Genomic DNA, 20,819 nt, shown 5'->3' with positions numbered 1-20,819 from the left:
TTAAGAACTAATGGCTGGACTGACTCTGAACTCTCTGCCTCTGCAAGATTTTCATTTATGATGTATTTAACTCTTGTTTCTCCCACTCTTGTTGTCGATGGTGTTGAGGGTGTTTAGGTTTCAAGTAGAAACGTCTGTGGACGTAGCTGAACCCTGAAGGCAGTGCTATGATGGTACGGGGGATAGCTCCAGGTCAAAGGAAACTGGCAATGGGCTCAGTTCTTTTGGCTGTGGATAGAACTCCCTGTGCTGTGGGTCCTCTGTCTGTTAGTGAGAGAATTCACACCCCCTTTAGAAGGGGGGTTAGGGGTCCTGTTAGTTTCAGGGAAGTAGGTAAGGCAAATAGAACACTTTTAGAGGCACTCCCTATGGGATCCTCTAAAGTTCCCTATTTATAACGCTTCCGTTTTCGGTTTGCGGGAGTTACTGACTTGGGAGTATGGAATGCCACCATGATCAGAGTCAAAATTAAACACATAATTAGCAGGTACAAAAGATACAGGAACAAGTTGGGTGAGCTACAATCTTGATTTTAAAAGAAATGGGTACGTAGCCAAGATAATACCACTGGAGACGGCTATGCAGTACTTTTTTTAAGGTGATGAAGACACGGATAGAATCTTCCAAACGAACCTTGGAGATAACGTAACTGAGAAAGACTTTACGCCAAAAAGACCACCAGAACTAAATGCTGATCTTCAATTTGGATGACTATATTTACCAATACAATGAAGATGAAATTCAGAATGAAATGGAGAAAGAGATGCAAGAAGAGACAAGAGACAGCAACTATATCAAAATTCTCAAGGAATAATACACAAAAAAACAAAACTGCAGCAGACGAAGATGGCACTTAAAGCTAGTGACAGCGGATTATTAGCATTCAGTCTGCGAATCCCTAAACATCAAATCAAACAAGAAGAATGTACCACCTAGACAGAAATGCATCGCAGTGGAAGAGAACAGCACCATTAAATGCCCGACAGTTAATGGCTACAAGAGATGATCAGAATGTGCTTCGTATGAACACAATTGGAAGGACTGCAACAGTTCAGAGCAGTGTGTCGCTTGTGGAGGAGGGCACTGCACGTTGACAATGCGGTGCCCACACAGAAAAAAAAAGAAAATGCTCTGTCTAAAAAAAGAAATAAAAAAGAAACAATAACAAAAACAACTCAGCAGCCAATAAACAGCCGAGTATTACAAAACTGTAATATCCTTAAAATAAGCTCCAGACTTGACACAACAACTACAGCAACAACAAAAATCGTAACAATAATGCTGCATGCCAACTTGCTTATCATCTGCAGACCAGGTACTTATGACAAAGAACCAAATAAACTGTTCAAAGCTAACAATCTGCCTGAAGTAATCATTTCCGAGGATTCACCTTCGAAGGAAATAAAGTGGACACATTACTATCACAGGCGGAAATCACCAGACCAAGTACGGTACAGGATGAAGAGACAGAGACGACTTAAAGAGAGAGAAATGGAAGCAGAACATGAAGCAGACTTTGGAGGAGCAGTAGGAAGAGAAATGGCAAAAACAAGAAAAATAGAGAACCAAAGAACTGAAAGGAATCGGCCTTGAGATTCTAGGAGTAGACATGAGAAAAATAAATTGAAAATTTACCAGTAATGAAGTTAAGAAAAAGGAAAACAAGATATTAAAAATGACATGTAGATATGCAGGAATATCGGGGACAGATGTTTACGGACTGCTGTTTATAAATGGGTTTAACTTAAAAGGACACTGCAGACAAGTAGACAGTGGAACTTGCAGGGAAAACAAAGATGGCTTAATTACTCAAAGGATACCATCATCACCCACAGTAAACAAGAGTCCCTTAGATAAGGAGACAAGATCAGCAGTAATAGTAATGGCTGTAAAGCTTAAAATCACATTTATAATGTATTAAATTGGAGAAATAGGGAAGAAGATTTAAGAGCTTGTTACAGCAATATACGAGTACAACCAGATATTGTAATGGACAGTAATGGGTTTAAAAGTAATGAACAGTTATAGACATATAGTTACAGCTGATCCATGATGACAAGTGGAAATGTTGGGTGAGAGAGAGATACAGGTTAGGGTTTGAATTCTTTACTTTCTCTAACATTTCAGGCTACACCTGGTACAGATATGTGGACAATGTCATAATACTTGTGCCCCGGGGCACCAATATTTTAAATAAACTGAGAATCTTAAACGACGTGAATGATGACATTAAATTCTCAGCAGAGGAAGGGAAAGAAAAAAAAAATCCCATTCTTATATACTATAATATGGAGAGTAGACGAGGGGACTAGTTACTCAGTGCACCGTAAACCAACCAAAAATAACTTTATCCACTCTCTCTCTGCACACAAAGAAAGGATCAATAATTTGGAGTTGTTTAGGATTCTTCCTAAGGGCATATAGAATTTTAAGTAACGAGTTCAGTGAGGATGAGATCAGATTCATAATAGACACATATAGGAAGCTGTGCTATCAGGTAGGCATGGTGTTGAAAATGAAAATAAAAGAAATTGATATAATAAAAAAATAATAATGGAAATGTTCAATCAAACGATGACAGTACAAGATGAGTATTTGTCCCCAGTTCAGCCAAAGCTTCGGCTATCAACAAATACTTTCAGAAAGCAGGCCTTAGGATCGCTGCATCGTAGGACGTAAAATAGGAGAAATAGTCAAAACAGAAAAGTAGTACAAAGAAGAACAGTGTAGTATACAGCATAACGTGCAGTGGGTGCTCTAAACGTACGTAGGGGAAACAGGACGAGGAATGACTACAGGTATAGCAGAACACATAGCAGATGTACAGTACTGTGTCAAAAAGTATCTAATTCCCTGGTGTTGCATATAGATCAGCATGATCATTTGCCCAAGCGGGAAGAAGCTGCACTCATTGAGAAAGATCTGAATAAACAAGCGAGAAAAATGTTGGAAGCAGCACACATTTGTGTACAAATGTAATAAACCATAGGGAACGATTTTTCAGCCTATGCAGGTACAATGCAAGGATAACACTGATGTTGCAATCAGGCGCGGGGTAGGACGATGGAATTTTCTTAGGGGTAGCCAATCAGGCTGCGACACGAGAACAGGGGAGGGAATTTTCGGGGTATAAACGTCTCGGATGTATCACTTCATGTTCAAACTCTGTGAAACTGGGTTGTGTAGCCCGAGACCTTACAGAAAATAAAGAATTCAAGCTCAAACCTTTGCCTCACTCCCACCCAACATGTATGAACACAATGAGTGCAAAATCAACTCGTCAGAAGAACTAATTGACAAGTCGGCGATACACCTAAGAGAGCAGAGAAGATCCAAAATCTATGACTTCATAACTGAAATAGAAACAGAAGCAGGATCATTAATAATGGCTACTATATGCTCGTACCTCCCACCTAGAAGATCGCATGTACCGTTCTGAGATTTTCAGACTGATAAGCAATAATATACCAGGTTATATTTTGGGCGATCTAGATGCCATGCATACTCAATATAATGTTGCTCTCGGGTGCCTGCCCTTTCCACTCTTCCTTCCTTCTTTCCATCCTTCCTCTTCTGTCTTCCATTTCTTCATTCTTTCCTCTTCCTTCTGTCTACGGGTGACTTTACACTGAGTGACAAGTCAGGTGGTTTCCTGTAAACCAGGGAACCATTTCCTACTCTGGGTGGTAACCATATAACCAAATTATGGCGCCTGGTGGTTTAGTGGGCAATTAAGGCGCTCCAATCGGACTGAGCCGGTGCAGGGTATATCCAAGGGATGGTTGTGGGTTATTGCTCACGCAATGCCACTCAGGGATGAGTGAAGCTGGTCACTCTCATCTTAAATGTCAGGACCAACTTGCCTAGTCCTGGGATCCTACGTTCCTCATGGGGCAACACTGGATTGGATGATGATGATGATGATGATGAATGTACCCTTTCATGCACTCCATCCTCCAAACTTCCATCCTTACTCATCACACTACTAAAGTACTTAAATGCACTCACATTTTCCATTTCCTCACCATCCAACCTCACTGTGCATTCAGTGCTTTCATTTCTCTCGAAGACCGTGACTTTACTTTCCATACATTCACCTATTGATTCCGAGTCTTACACACACACACACACACACACACACACACACACACACACACACACACACACACACACACACACACACACACACACACACACACACAAACTCGTTCATCAAGCTTTGCAGTTCCCCTTCGTCTTCACTTAACAATACAGTATTATTTGCAAACAACAGTACAGGAAGTTTCCAGACACTCCCCTTTCTTATTATGGCCGCTCCAACATCCACTGCCTACCTTGTATCTCTTTTATAACTTATCATCCAATACAGACTGAAGACCCATGGAGACATGAGACATCCCTGTTTCAGTCCAACATTAAGACTGAAAATTTCGCTTGATTCAACATCCACACGCACTGCAGTCTTAGCAACCTAATACGTACCCCTCACGGTATTCAACAGCTTCACATTTACTCCATACATTCTTAATATTTTCCACATTCCTTGTATATTGACTCTGCCATATGCTTTCTCCAAATCCATGAAGGCTGCATACAACATCTTTCCCTTTTCTTAAAACTTTGCCACTAAAGACCATCGGATGGATATCTGATCTACACAACCCCTTTCCTTCCTAAAACCTCTCTGTTCTTCTTCGACTAATCCCTTTTTTCCCCTAACTCTGTCAATAAGTATCCTACCATATACTTTTCTTACTACACTAAGTAGACAAATGCCCCTATGAGTACCACACCCTTCTTTTTCCATTTTCCTTTGTGCAGGGAAATAATTATACCCGACTTCCAATTCTCTGGGACTCTACCTTCCTCCCAGAGCAATCTGCACATCTTCCATATCCATTCTACTTCTAGCTCTTCCCCATGCTTCAGCATTTCACCACACACTCCATCAATTCTGGGGCTTTCCTCAGTTTACTTTCTTCATTGCTTCCACTGCTCCAATCCTACTGGTCTCTTCCACCCTTCTCATCTCCTTCCTTCTCCCAGCCAATTATACTCACATTACTTTCATTGTCTGTGTTTAACAATTACTTTAAGTGTTCTGCCCATCTGCCCACTTTTTCCCCCTTCCCCACCAGTGATACACCATTTTTATCTTTTACTCCCCTATTGCCTTCTTTATCACCCTGTCTGACTCTCTCTTTACTTCCTTCTAGAACATATTCTTACAGTCCCATCTCTTTACATTCAATTTCCTTCCAAATTCCTCATCCACTCTCCTACATTCCCATACTAATCTCTTCACTTCTCTCTTCTCTCTGTTCCATTTCTCAACTCTCTTCATGCTCCTGTTTCCCATCCACATACCATATGCTTTTTTCTTTTGTGTGACAACTTGCCTCACCTTTTCATTCCACCGTGCTATTCCTTGCACCCCCTTTCATCTTTGCTTCACCCTACACACGACCTTACATGCTGCACAGGTTTCTTCTGTGAATATCTTGCACACATCTTTCACCTCCCTCATCTGCTCCAAATCATATTTACCCAATCGCACCTCCACTTCTTTCTTATATTCTGCCTTTTTTTTTTTTTCATCCTCTTGCAATCTTTCTACCCTCTTCGCATGGACTACTTCCTCCTGCCTTTCTCTCCTATTCATCCATCGCATTTGCACCTTGACTTTCGCCACCATCAAGTGGTGGTCAGAAACTACACTCCCCCACCCTCTGTATACTCTCGTATCCAATACATACCTTCTACCTCTCTCAACCACACACACACAATGAATCATTGCCTGTTTTCAGTTCACTACCCACCCTTCTCATCACTCACCATGTTTACCTGTGGAGCATTTTGTGCCTAAAAAGGATATTGGATATCACCAACCCTCCTCCCGCACAAATATCCACTAGAGCACTACCATTCTCATCCACTTCTGCAGGCACACCCCATTCACCAACAACTCCATCCAGCTTCACATTCCTTACTTTGCCATTAATATCTCCACTCATTTACACTATCTCGCTCCTGTCAAGCTTTTCCATGTATGCTTCGATGTCTGCCCAGAGCCCTTCTTTCACCCTGCTCGCATGGTCTTCCTTAGGCACATATACACACACAATCGCCCATGCTTGTATTCCTGCTTTCATTTTTTTTTATGTGTCAGACTCTGGGCATAGGCTTCACAATGTGCTCCCAAGGCCCAGTAGTCCTCCTACATACCATATACCTCTACATGTCACCACTTCGGCGCTAACACCCACCGTCCATATTGAATACATGCTAGGGCTGTCTCACACAGGACTGGTGTATTGGTATTAGTGGGGGTATTTTTACGACATGTCGGCGGGTCTTCTGGTACATCAGTAAAGTCTGATATAATGAAATTCAAATCCTTAAACTGTTCCATGCCCCAGCGGGGAACTGAACCTGGGTCTGCTAGGACTGCAGGCCACCTCTCTACCGACTGAGCCACCGCCTCCCCCAATCTCACCCACACAAGCCTTGAACCAACTGATCCATACCCTATTATATTCTCCTTCCATCTCTTGCACACAACATTTAATGTACACTCTCCTTTGCTTTCTCATTCTTACCTGTTCCTGCACATTCGAGTATACCCAATACCTACTCCCACTCTCTTACACTTTTCTCTCACCATTTGGTCTCAGTCAGTTTACATATGTCTACTTTTGCATCCTCAAGCACCTGCACAACCTCTCTTTCACCTCAACATTCACACCCTTCACATTCCACACTGAAATCTGCACCATATCCTTTGTACAACAGTTTCAGATAGACCAACAAATAGTCTTATTGTTACGTCCACACCCCACACTGCCACAGGCTCCAACAGCAGTAGTTCAGTATAGGAAGGACGTTGCCCTAGGGTCAGCCTGTCAGTGCGCAACAACAGATCAAATGAGGGATCGTATGTTAACACAAGCTTCTCGTGTTCATTTTCTTTACTTTCCAGATACAGTAATTACACTGCCAGCTTCACAATTCCAGAGTTACACTAACTTCACAAGGTCGCAAGTACAACAAAAACCGGCTGAAACTGCTCTATTCTCTCTCCTATCCATTTGGAACACTGTATGATACTTGAATGATCTACCACATTCCCGTAGCAGCAACAGTTTCCAAATCCGAGACATTTAGAATATTCCAGAGTTTTCTTACATTATGTAGCACTCTAAATTCTTCAGCATACAAACTGAAATTATATTACTTAATTTAACAATCAGTAACCTAAATAAAAATTATAAAGAAAAAAGAGAATAAAAATTAATACATTACTTTACAAAACACCTACTCTCACAGCAGCAGGCTATCTGGCAACTCTGATTTGTAACCGAAACTGTGAGAACCAACAGGAACTTTCTAGTACAGCACCATTAACACCCTTGCTTCTTAACACTACCCACTCCTGTCCTTTTGTCGTCCCGACAAAACTACACAATATTAAAAAGCATAATCCTTATTCCAAACAAAACATTTAATTATACACAAAATAGTCCTTCAACTTCTCTGCTTTTCTCTTACGCTGCTTCTGACAACGTCCCTGCTCATCCACACAGTCCACTCCTCCTGGAATGATTTGGTCCTCTTCCTGATCCACTTCTTCCCTAGAGAAACTGTCGCCATCTTCTTTTGCTTCAGCTCCTTGGTCCTCCTCAACATCATCAGCTGCAGGTGATCACAATTCCTCTGAGACATCCCAGCTGTACTGTCCTGGCTGATGGTTCTGCCTAATACTATTCATGTGTACCACCTTTGGGGGAGACTTCCTACCTCCCCGAATCTGGTACGTTACGTCTGGCATGCGGTCCATCACAGTGTAGGGCCCATCCCACAGGCTCTGCAGCTTCAGTGACTGTCCCTTCTTCCTCTAAGAATTATATAGCCAAAGTTTGTCAACAATCTTGAAGCTCGCCTCACTTGCCTTGGCATCATACTTTCACTTCATCACCTCACCTGAAAACTTAAAGCTTCTCAAACTTGGCGATGTATCTCAGCCAGTCTTTCCTGAAGATGCTTTGCATGGCTGGAATTTTCTGTAGGCAGCTCTTCACCAGGTGGTCATCCCATCAACAGATCAACTGGCAATCATAACCCGTGGCCCAGCATTAGTTTTGGAAGGGTGTAGCCGGTAGACTTGTGGGATGCAGACCGATATACCAACAGCAATGCAGGTAATTTCTGGTCCCATTTCACCCGTTCCTCTGCACAATGCTGGGCCAGTATCTTGTCCCAGGGTCCAGTTGAATTTCTTTCCTATTCCTTCTGACTGTGCCCTTAGTAGGGGTCGTCCAGGTCTTCTTGATCCCCAGTAACTTGCAGCACTCACGGAACACAGCAGACTCGAAGTTTCTACCTTGGTCTGAGTGTAGCTCTTGAGGCACCACAAAGCGACAGAACTGGTCAACCAACACCTGAGCAACAGTTGGAGCTTCCTGACTGGGGACAGCATAGGCTTCTGGCCACTTTGTAAAGTAGTTCATGGTGACATATACTCGTATACTGGTTTCCTCTTTCATTGTGTGGCAGAGGTCAAACAATGTCAACCACGACTCTTTCTATCAGTGCACCCACATGGTACAGCTGAAGAGGGGAGCATCCACGTTTCTTGGGTGCCTTCTTAGCACAGCATGCATCACAGGCCCGACACCACTCTTAAACATCCTGATGCATGCGAGTCCAGTAGAACCTCTGTCACAGCCGACTTAGTGTTTTCTTTACTCCCAGGTGCCCACTAGTGATCTGGTTATGAGACTCTTCTAAAACCTCATTTCCACCAGTTGCCAATACTTGCTGAGGCCATCAGGTGTCTCCCACTGATGCTCCAGTAATCCATTGTTCTAACGGAGTAGATCCCTCTGAATCCAGTAGCTCTTAGTTGCAGGGCTGAACTGGGAAACTTCCTCCCAAAATGGTCGCACTGTACTCTATTGCAGCCACTCTAGCACTGGTTGTAAATCTGGATCCTCCTCTGCATCCTCTTCGGGTCTTTTTCAGCTGACACTGGCCCTGTCAATGCAGTATGGCTGCATTTCTAGCTACAGTCTTCTTTTGCACTACACTGCTTGCATCCTGGTTCACAAGGCCGACGACTCAGGCTGTCAGCATTGCCATGGACCTGACCAGGATGGTGCTGCACCTCATAGCTGTGCTGGTCCAGTTTCCTGAGCTAGCATGCCAGTTGTCCTTCCAGATTCTTTAATGTCTTTAGCCACCTGAGTGCTGCGTGGTCCATCCTGATGAAGAAGCAGGACCCATACAAGTAGGGATGGAAGAAATAAAGGCTGTTCATCACTGCCAAGAGCTCCTAATGGGTCACACAGCAGTTCTGCTCTGGTAGGCTGAACTTCTTGCTGTAATACACCACCACATACTCTTTGTCATCCCTCCTCGGTGTTAGGATTCCACCAATACCATGGTCATCAGGGTCACAGCCAAGGATGAATGGCTGACTCTGATTTGGGTATGGCAGCACTTCAGAGTCTGCCAATGCATGCTTGAGTTCACCAAAGGCCTTCTGAGTCACTGCAGTACACAAACTTTTGCCTCTTTCCTAACAACTTGTGCAGAGGTGCAGTTATCATTGCAAAGTCCTTGGCAAAACTCCGGTAATAGGTACTCAAACTCAGGAAACTGTAGCTCCTTCACATAAGTTGGAACTGGCCAGTTTTTCACAGCTGCCACCTTCTCCAGATTAGTATGGATGCGACTTCACATACAGTGCAGACCAAGTAATTCACTTCCTTCTGGAACAAGTAGCATTTCTTGGGGTTCATCTTGAGGTGCACAGCTTGGATGCTGTTAAACACCTCTGACAGCTTCTCAGATTCCCAGTCGAAAGTCCGTCCAAACACAATTACATCATCAAGATAGATGAGAGCTGTCTGCCAGTGCAGGCCTTCCAGTACTCAATCGATGAGATGTTCAAAAGCAGCAGGGGCATTGCACAGGCCAAATGGCATCACATTGAACTGCCACAAACCCCGCCCATATGAAAAGGCTGCTTTCTCCATGTCCTTCTCTGAGTTGGCGGGGGAGGCGGTGGCTCAATCGGTAGAGAGATGGCTTGCAGTCCTTACGGACCCAGGTTCGAATCCCGGCTGGGGCAGGGAACAGTTTAAGGATTTGAATTTCATTAAATCAGGCTTTACTGATCTACCAGAAGACCCGCCGACATGTCGTAAAAATACCCCCGCTAATACCAATACACCAGTCCTGTATGAGACAGCCCTAGCATGTATTCAATATGGACGGTGGGTGTTAGCGCCGAAGTGGTGACATGTAGAGGTGTATGGTATGTAGGAGGACTGCTGGGCCTTGATAGCAGGCTGTGAAGCCTATGCCCAGAGTCGGACACATAAAAAAAAAAAAAAAAAAAAAAAAAAAAAGTCTTGACCTTGTGATATCCTGCGTTCATATCTAGGGTGGAGAACCACTTGGCACCTGACACAGCATCTAGGGTGTCATCAGTTCATGGCATGGGGTATGCATCCTTCACTGTCACCTCATTCAGGGCTCGATAATCCACACAGCACCTTACTGAGCCATCCTTCTTCCTTACCAGAACAACTGCTGATGCCCAAGGACTGGTGGACTTTTCTGTTACTCCCTGACTTTGAAGGTTCTCCATCACCTCCATTTCTTGCCGTTGAGTTGGCGCCATCCTCCAAGCTGGCTGTTTAATTGGGCGGCGATCCTCGGTGTCAATGCAATGCTCCACCAGACCTGTGCATCCCAGGTCTAGGTCTCCCGTGGAAAAGCCATCAGTAAACTTCACTTGCAGTTGCCTTAACTGCTGCGCTTATAAGTCATCCCGGCACTGGCAACTCCTTGAAAACAGGTCTTGTAAATGGGCTGCAGATTCCCATCTTCTTTTACTGCACCCCTTTTACAGTCCCTTCATTGATACCACTCAGGGTCCACTGCCTGGCACAGTCCCACATTTTCTCCATTGATCTTCTGTTTCTCACAGGAGAAATTGGCTACCACAACTAGAACTCCGCCTGCACCTGTTTTTGCCAAAGTCTTCCCCAATATTACACTAGCCTTCATCTTGCACCATTTATCAGGCTCCACCACCCCTAGACAGCTGTCAAAAGAGCCACTCACCTTGCACTGGAGCAGTAGTTCTGATCTTGGGGGTACCATTGTGGCGCACAGTGCCCTCAGCTCACCGCCAGAACTGCTATGTCTCACTGTCGTGACGGGAACCGACTTTCCTCAAACTTTGAGTCTCAAGGAGCAGAAATTCAGCTCACATCCCATGGACATCAGATAGTCCAGGCCAAGAAGGCAAGGATCCAACATCTCGGCCACATAGACTGGAAGCGTGGCCTCTTGCCCTGACATTTCAATCAGGACATCCAAGGTCTCCTCAGTTCTGTGCAGTGCCTAGATACGTCACACAATAATTGTTCTGATGACTCAGGCATATAGGGATGATGTAACACATCAGGCCTCACGAGAGTCTGCTCCGAGGCAGAATCAATCACCAGGGAACATTTCTTGCCGTCTATTCTTTTGTCTACTCGCACACAGTCAATCGCAGTTCTCTTGCATTTTCTCTATGTTGGGGCTACTTGGGAAAAACCGGCTGGTTGTTGACCCTTGTCATCAGCTTTTACTAATTTACTTGTTTCTTTCTCGTCTTTTGCAGTCTTCCTCTTATCCTCCTTTTTCTTCTTTAGACACTCAGAACTGAAGTGTCCCACCTCATCACAGGTCCAACACCTTTTTGTTGCATTCGTAGACTTCCATATATTATTTTGTTCTTGCTCCTTCTTCCATTTGAAACAATCCTCCTTCTTGTGTCCTGGCTTCCTGCAGAATCAGCAACCTCTTCCAATCTTCTCCTATTCCCTCTTCCATTTGTAGCAGTCCTCTTTCCTATGTCCTGGCCTTTCACAATACCAGCAACTTCCTCCAAATTTCTCCGTTTCACATACTTGCCCCTTTCCCGCCTTGAAGCCTGCTCTATGACCTTCCTGCAAACTGTACATACTGGACCTGATGTAGGACTCAAATTCCAGAGCCCTGGCTAGTGCTTTTTGCATACTTCTGGGTTGTGCCTGCTTCACTTGTACTTTCAACTCGGCACTTCCAAGAGCATCGATGAAATGGTCTCTCAGAAGAGTAGCCAGCTGGTTAGATGCTCCTCCAGGGCAACTCCTTTGAAAGCTTCTCACTCAAACAGTATGCTAGATAAAACACTCACAGTTTTTTCCTGTTATTTATAACATATTAGGCCATGAGTATGAAGTAACCATATTCATTACTGTTATAGGAGTGTCAGAATAATCTTTTGAAATGCGTTCGATTTTCAGATTTCCTCAAAATTGCCAATTTTCATGTCGTCGTTCGACCATGCAGGCAGGTAGCCATCATTTTCATATTTTCACCATGTATTCCTAAACATCTGAAGATGATTGACAAAAATGTGATGTTGTTGTTGACTTACCTTTGGGATTTTTTTTTTTTTTTTTAAATATTGAGCTGTCATACTCTTCATGTACAAATTCAACCAATATACAAATATGATATAGGTGTCAGTTTCAGAATTGCTACATGAGAGGAACATACTACCCTTTCATAAATTAATTCAAAATAGTGAAAATAAACAACATTTTGTTAAGTTATGCAATTTTATTGATTGTCAAAAACATGTTTTCAAAGCATTATCACCACCAGTGGACAAAATAATCGCAGCAAGAACTTTTTCTTTTCAGGACATAAACAATCATTGCAAATAGTACTTAGATCCACAGTGACGTAGTCAATACTTTCATAATAACAAGTCAACATTTCACCAAACAGGTTTTACAGTGTTACAAATTTTTAGTTATACCTTAATTCTATAGTTTATCATTTTGAAGGATTTCATGACATCAGTATCACAAATAACACAATGACTTGTGTGACACATTGCAAAAGCACACTTAACTGGACACGGCAGTTCTCAAGAGTTATTAATTTTGCACAAATTTTGGGAAGAGAGTGTGAATTTTGTTCAAGCCACTACAACTAATTGTGTGTTCTGAGCCCTACTACCCTGAGCACTAGGTGAAATGCTGACTTGTCACTATGAAAGTATTTACCACTGCCATTGAGAATCTGAATTCTATTTACAATGTTTATGTCTTGAAAAGAAGAAGTTCTTGCTGTGATTTTTTATCCATTATTGGTGATAATGTTTTGATAAGCTTTTGACAATCAGTAAAACTGCCTAACTTAAAATGTTTATTTTCACTATTTTGAATTACGGTAATTTATGAAGGGGTAGTATTCTCCTCTTTTTGAAGTAAGACTGTGGCAATTCTGAAACTGAATTACGTAATATCTGTGTTTTGGTTGAATTTGTACGGCAAAAAGAGCTTGATATCTCATTCTGTATTAAAAAAAAAAAAAAAAATCATAACTCCCGAAGGAAACTCAGCAACAACACCACGTTTTTGTCAGATCATCTTCAGATGCGTAAGAATACTTTGTGAAAATAATTATGAACATGATGGTTAACTGCCCACATGTTTAAATGAGGAATGAAAATGGGCAATTTTTAAGAAATTTGAAAACCGAGCACATTTCTAATTATTCTAAAACACCTATAACAGTAATAAATATGGTTACTGCATACACATGCCTAATATGTCATAAATGACAGAAAAGAAAAAAAAACTCTTGAGTGCCTCATCTAGCATACTGTTTGAGTGAGAAGCTCTCAGTGGGGGTTGTCATTTTGTTACGTTTTGATTTTTTGGCCATTTTCAGAGTCTTATTGAAGGAAAAGTGCATAAGATATACCTAATCTGATTACTTTTTTTAATTCTACGGGAAAAGATAGCCCTAGGCCCCTAGCCACAGTGTTTCATAGCTGTACGTGCCATATCAAAGGAGCTATGAATGTCGGAATTTGGACCAAACGGCTTGTTCCGCAAACTGCATAAAATTATTTAAAATTTCAAAGGGCTTTGGTTTTAAAACTATTAGAGGTTCAGACCTAATATTTGGGATTTCTCCATAAGTTCGGTATAGGAGCACCTGTGAATTTTTCCAGGAGAATCTGAGATGGTGACCTGGGAATCTCTGGGTGATTTGATATGGAATGACCCAGTGAAAAAAAAAAAAAAAAAAAAAGAGAGACAACATAACAGATTTTGTTTAAAAAAGAAAAATTTTACACCTACCGTACTTAAAACTTGGTGACCAGGGCAAAAAGTGGGCCTCTCACAGTGTCTGCTCTGTTTGTGTTGAGGAACTAAGACAGCGGACCAAAGGTAAAAAGAAGGCTCTTGCTTTTGGTATTGCGATGATACAGAGGAAGCCCGAAAATCAAAGTAACGATTGCTATTTTAGTTCCTGCAAAATTCAAGGATACAACAAAAAGAATAAAAAAGAAATTGTTTATCCTGATCTTCCATCAGCAATAAGACCTATACCACGTGGACCTGATATGCCGGTCCCTACTCCACCTGATAGTCTTGATTATGTAGAAACACCGTTGTACACAATGAAAATAATGTGTTCAAGTAATGAGCCAGAGCTATTCACTCAACATGTACTTAACCCTGGACAGGCATACCTGGGTGAGATTCACCCGGTGATATTGCAACACTGTATTATACACATGGTTCCTTTATCTCCAGAACATATTCTCTCTCAGTAGCTGCATTGTGTGTTGAGACTCGCTGTTAAGTGGGTGGGTGACGCTCTACACCTAGGTCTTAATGTATTGTTTACCGTGGTCGTGTGATTTTCACCAGGCAATACCTATTGTGTGGGTAGTATTTTTTACCCATGGTTTTCTGATGAAAGAGGATGTAGCAGCCTGTGTTTGGGAGGTTCTGAGGACGCAGGCAAGGAGTATAAAATAAGGTCAAAACAAATTTTTACTCGTGTATATTTAGCTATCAATTCTCGAACGTATTTTTTTTCTCAAAAATGATCTCAGGATTTTTTTTACACTGCTACTTCTCGTTAAATTTTCTTTTACACTTATATCAGTGTGAACAAGAGAGGTTCTTCCACACTCATACGAAGTTTCATGAGTAAATACTGATTAGATTTTTTTTTTCTTCCAGGGCCGGGTGAATAAAACCCAGGTATGCCTGTGGTTTTACTAAAAAAATTATAAGAAAGCCAACTGGGAGGCCTTTGTAACTGAAACAGAACATTCGAAACACTAAACAGTACACCCATAACAAACATCAACACCGCTGTGCACACTTTCAATACAATCATACAAAACGCAGACAAAAGACACATCCGTAGAGGCAACAGAAATAAACACAACCCCAACTTCACACCAGAAATTCAAGGCCTCATCAGACAACGGGACACACTGCGACACTCCCCAACACCCCATACAAAAGACACCATACAACAAATACAAGAACTCAAAACTCAGATAAACAGTAAAATATCAGAACAGCAAACACTAAACTGGAAAAATTACCTCCAAACACTTGACCACAGAACAAACATCAGCAGACTCTACAAAACACTAAACAGCATCACACTTTCCAACAGCAACACCACACAATCACACGCTGCCATCACAACAACAGACACCATACCCTCAAACAAACAACAAGCAAACACTCTCATCAAGCACTTTTCACAAGGCAGCCATCAAACCCCCCATCCGGAAGACCAACGTATCATCAGACGTAAGAGACAGTTCCCCACAGACCCAGCCTACACACCTTTCACTTACAACCAGACGAAGCACATCATTAACAACCTCAAGCACTCATCTGCCTGTGGACCAGACAACATAAGCAACATTCACCTTAAACACCTAGGATAACAAGGCATACAAGCACCCACCAACATATCAAACTACAGCTACTCACACAACATAATACCCAACATCTGGAAGCATGGCAATATCATCACTATCCCTAAACCCAACAAAGACCCCACGTTACCCTTCTCACATCGCCCCATCACACTCCTCTGCACCCCCTCTAAAGTCACTGAACGACTGATACTACAACTAGTCACACCTCACATTCCCCTAGCCCAGTCACAACATGGCTTTAGCCACTACACTCCACAAACACCCTTCTTACAGACCTTACACAGAGAGTTTTCGATGGCATGAATTCAGCTAGGCCACCACACAGAACACTCCTAGTCACACTAGACATTAGCAAAGCTTTTGATGCCATCCCCCACCACAACCTCACAAACAAAATACTCAACACAAACATGCACAATAACACAAAAAGATGGCTGGCAAACTACTTAGCAGGCAGATGTGCACACGTAACATTTGCCGGTCAGTCTTCTAACATCAGAAACTTCACAAACGGCGTCCCCCAAGGATCTGTTTTGTCCCCTACACTCTTTAATCTATACATGCACGACGTACCCACACCCCACACACCACAGATACATATAGCTTCCTATGCAGATGATATAACACTTACATGTACACACCAAAACGCAAACACAGCTGCACACATCATTCAACCTTACCTCAACATACTACACGAATGGTTCACCACAAACAGGCTCAAAATAGCCCCAGCCAAATCTACAGTGACTCATCTCACAAATTGGACAGCAGAACACAGTCACATCCCACACCTCACCATAAACAACACTCCCCTACCACACACACACACACACACACACACACACACACACACACACACACAAAATCCTAGGTGTAACATACAATACATCAGTGTCATTTAAACAACACATCACAAACATCAAAAATAAAATAACACCAAGACTCAATGCTTTGAGGTCACTTGCCCATACAACATTCGGACACAACAAAGAAACCACCACCACAGTATACAAACAATACATACGTACAGTGATGAATTATGCAAGCCCTGCCTGGACTTCTAACCTGACCAAAACACACTACAACACTCTACAGACCATACAGAACAAGGCCCTAAAAATAATCACAGGCTGCACAGCTACTACACCCACAGACCACCTACATCAAGAAACCAAAGTCCTCAAAGTCAAGGATCACCTAGACATGAGAGGCACCCAGTTTCTTGCTGCAGCCTCCACAAACCCACGACATCCACTACAGTACATGGCAGCACATCCACCCACACCAAGGAACATCAAAACAACACCCAGCACACGATACCATACACAAATACTGTCAACTCTTCCCTCTCGCCCACCTCAGACCAGCTTCCAGAAGCATATCCACACTCAGATCACTCGCCGCTCCATTCAGTCACTTAAAGACAACACACAGTTGCATGCACGGCCTCATGACATCCACCCTTCTGAATCCTATCTTCCTCGTGAGGACAGGGTCCACCTGGCCAGGCTGAGATGTGGGCACCATCCAACCCTCTTAAGTTACCAGAAGAGGCTGGATGACTCCATCGCTGATGCCTGTCCAGGATGCAACACAGCACCCCATACTATTAAGCACATTATGGAAGACTGCATTGCACACAATCACCTACGCCAACAACACAAAACACTCTTTGAGAGCTCTGTGGGAAAGCCCGGTCTCAGCCATGGCCTTCCTAAGGGACTCGGTGCTGTTCGGCCAGACTGCCTAGGGAACAACTACTACTACTACAGTACTACTAAAAAAAACCTATGCCTATCCAGGGTTAATGATTTACTATGAGACTTCGGTCTCTCTGTAAGATGCTGCAGAGCTCTTAAGGTCCCTATTAAAAGATACACACTTACTATATTCAGACAAAACCTTCTCTTGGTACCGAAACAGAGAAAAAGTTTTTGCACCATACTTCAGAAAATATTGATCCTTGGTTTATTGCAGTGATGTAAGTGGCGTAGTGCTGAAACTTGGCAGAGATTATAATGCAGAAGAATGAAGACTATTTATAGATTCATCTAAAAGAAGCCTGAAAGGGGTACTTCTTCATAATGGTAATTAATATGCATCAATACCTGTTGCTCATCCTGTGCATTTAAGATAAACGTACCAGATTTTAGCAGATCTCAGGAAAATCAACTACAGTGAACGCCGTTGGTTCTTATGTGGGGGACCTGGAAATTCTGCACACCTTACTGGGTCAGCAGTCAGAGTATACAAAACTCCCATATTTTCTTTGTGAGTGGGACAGTAGAGCCAAGGATATACAGTAGGTGCAGAAGGAATGGCAAAATAGAAAAAAATCTACGGCTTCATGCCAAAACATTATTACATCTAGCTTGGTGAATCCAGATAAAGTGCTTCAACCACCACTTCATATTAAGCTTGGATTAATGAAGCAGTTTGTCAAAGGCCTATCAAAAGATGGAGCATGTTTTACGTGTTTGTGCCAAAAGTTTCTTGGTATGTTTGAAGCTAAATTGAAAGAGGGCATATTTACTGGACCTGGTATTAGAAAACTGATTTCTGACGCAGAATTTGATTGTGCAATGGAACGAGAGGCTTGGGTATCATTCAGAAAAGTAATTTCTAAGCTTTTAGGCAACAATCAGGATCCAGATTACAAATATATTGTGAGAAATTTGTTGGTCAAGTTTAAGGAATTGGGTGGCAACATGAGTCTCAAAGTCCACTTTTTGGATACGCATTTGGAATTTCTTCCCAAAAATCTTGGAGCAGTGAATGAAGAACAGGGTGAAAGATTCTATCAGGATATCATGGATGTGGAAAGGAGGTACCAGGGACGTTGGTGTGTCAGTATAATGGCGAACTACTGCTGGATAATTCATAGGGACGCACCAGAATGTATACAAACGACTGGCCACCAAACGAATTTTTGGAGTGAAAAAAAAAAAAAAAAAAAAAAGTTACAACGACAGTTATACGTGACTCATGGAATATATAATGTTGTTTCCTTTTTGTATATGTTTAAAAATTTACTTTTACTAAATGTGTTCACATTCAGTTAGTTTAGAACAATGTTGTATAAATTGATTGATAATTTCTTTTTATTTTTGTATTAAATGTGATGTGATGGAAACATTCTAAATGTACTTTTTTATTATGTTCATAAGTGCAATAAAAAATAACTACTCAGAATTGAAGCAATTTTTAATGACTGATTTTGCAACCTGTCTGATGGAACTCATCCCTTTCCTCTCCCTCTTTGCTTTCCGTGCAAACTCCTGAGCCACGCTTTTTGCTCACTTTCTGACTTCTCTCGCTGGCAGAAAGAAAGTCATATCTACAGTTTCATACTGAAAAAAAAAAAAAAAAAAAAAAACATTGTTAGTAATTGGGGACCTTTGTAGACTTCACAACAAACATTGACATAGCAAACCGTTCCTTGTATAGTCTACCAAATGTTGGAACTGCTGTCTTTACAGTACAACAACAGGTCTTTCTTTGACTATGGCTTCCTACAGGCAAGGTTAGGATTAAAGAGTGAAAAGAAACTATAGCTCACGTATGTACATGTTTGTGTATGCGTACAGGTGGGTCGTGGTGAGTGATCGTGAACGTATTGATGTGTACCACCGCGGCGCACACACCTGTATCCGCTCCCTGGTCACTGCCTCCTCCCTCGCTGCCCAGACCTGCTGCTATGACAGGTGAGCCAATGCTACCTTACCATCATTTATGTCCCGGACCCTTATTCCCCTCAACTTTGGAGAATTTTTGGCACCATCTTCTTGATAATTTATGCTGCATATGCAGTACAGTGTATATATATATATATATATATATTAATCCCTCCAATATCCGACGTAATAGAGCCAAAGGCATGTCCGGGTAGTGATCCTGTCCGGATATTGGGCCCCAGCCTCCTGGACTTCTACTTATGGACCCTAACTCAGAAAAACACCTATACAACTCCCTCTGGACATGCACTGCACCTATTTAAGACCCAAATCACACCAATAAGGGACATAAAACACTGAGATAAATGCAAAAGAACCATAAAATGAGGTTTTAGAGGTGAGTTTATACAATATTAAATATTCTGGGTACTTACAAGTCCCTGGCTCCTGGACTGGTTTGAACTGCCCGTTTGCAGTCCACAGTTAATCCTCTGCGCTCTAAATTCTAATTTCTTAACACTGCACAACACTGTAAATTCCCGTGTGTTCTAGTGGCGAGGTATCGCAGTTTATTCACTGTTTATTCACAAAAAGCAAGCACCAGTGGCTTGCACTGCTATAAGCATCTGCTCTCGATCGGAGTTTGGCCGTGACTGATGATGATGGTGGGGTAACAGAGTTGCCAGATCGCAACGGCCACATTACCAATCTCCTCAACTTTCATTACCAAATTTAACTTTTCATCACCAAATTCGTAAAGCTAGCATTTATTCTTCACAAGGACTGACCAAACGTTGACGACCCAGGACCGGACAAAGGACTTGGTAATGTGTACATGGAATGTAAGAGGAGCGAATGATGAGGTGAAAGAGAGAGAGATTGTCCAGGTGCTTGAGGATGCGAAAGTGGATGTATGTGGAATAACTGAAACAAAATGGAGAGGAGAAAGTGTGAGAGAATGGGAGTATGGATGGGGTATATGTGCAGGAGTAGATGAGAATGAGAGGGCAAAGGAAGGAGTGTGTATAGTTGTGAGTAAAAGATGGAAGAAGAGCATAAGACAGTATGGATCAGTTGGGTCAAGGATTGTGTGGGTAAAGTTGAAAGTTGGAATACAAATGTGGGCGATTGTGTGTGTGTATGCGCCAACGCAAGATCGTGCTAGAAGAGTGAGAGAAGAGTTCTGGACAAATGTGGAAGTGTGCATGGAAAAGTTTGGAAGGAATGAGAGAGTGTTTTTGATCGGTGATATGAATGGTAAAGTTGGTAATGTGAAGGTGGATGGAATAGTTGGTGAGTGGGGTGTGCCTGCTGAGATAGATGAG

General features: G+C 42.3%; 1 protein-coding gene across 1 annotated transcript in view; it reads left to right on the top strand.

The window, feature by feature from the left end:
• Window positions 1-20,819, top strand: part of LOC145403693 (isthmin-like) — a 103,829-nt gene that overhangs the window by 41,886 nt on the left and 41,124 nt on the right. The window contains exon 3 of the mRNA XM_080275380.1: window positions 19,408-19,524. Within this exon, the coding sequence (XP_080131506.1) occupies window positions 19,408-19,524 (117 nt within the window). The remainder of the gene's footprint in view (window positions 1-19,407; window positions 19,525-20,819) is intronic.

Source organism: Coenobita brevimanus, chromosome 61 (genome assembly GCF_032717465.1).
Source record: "Coenobita brevimanus isolate Jiangsu-jjx chromosome 61, ASM3271746v2, whole genome shotgun sequence".
Lineage (NCBI taxonomy): Eukaryota > Metazoa > Arthropoda > Malacostraca > Decapoda > Coenobitidae > Coenobita > Coenobita brevimanus.
The sequence above is the reverse complement of the archived record's forward strand: the minus strand, read 5'-3'. Positions and strand labels throughout refer to the sequence as shown.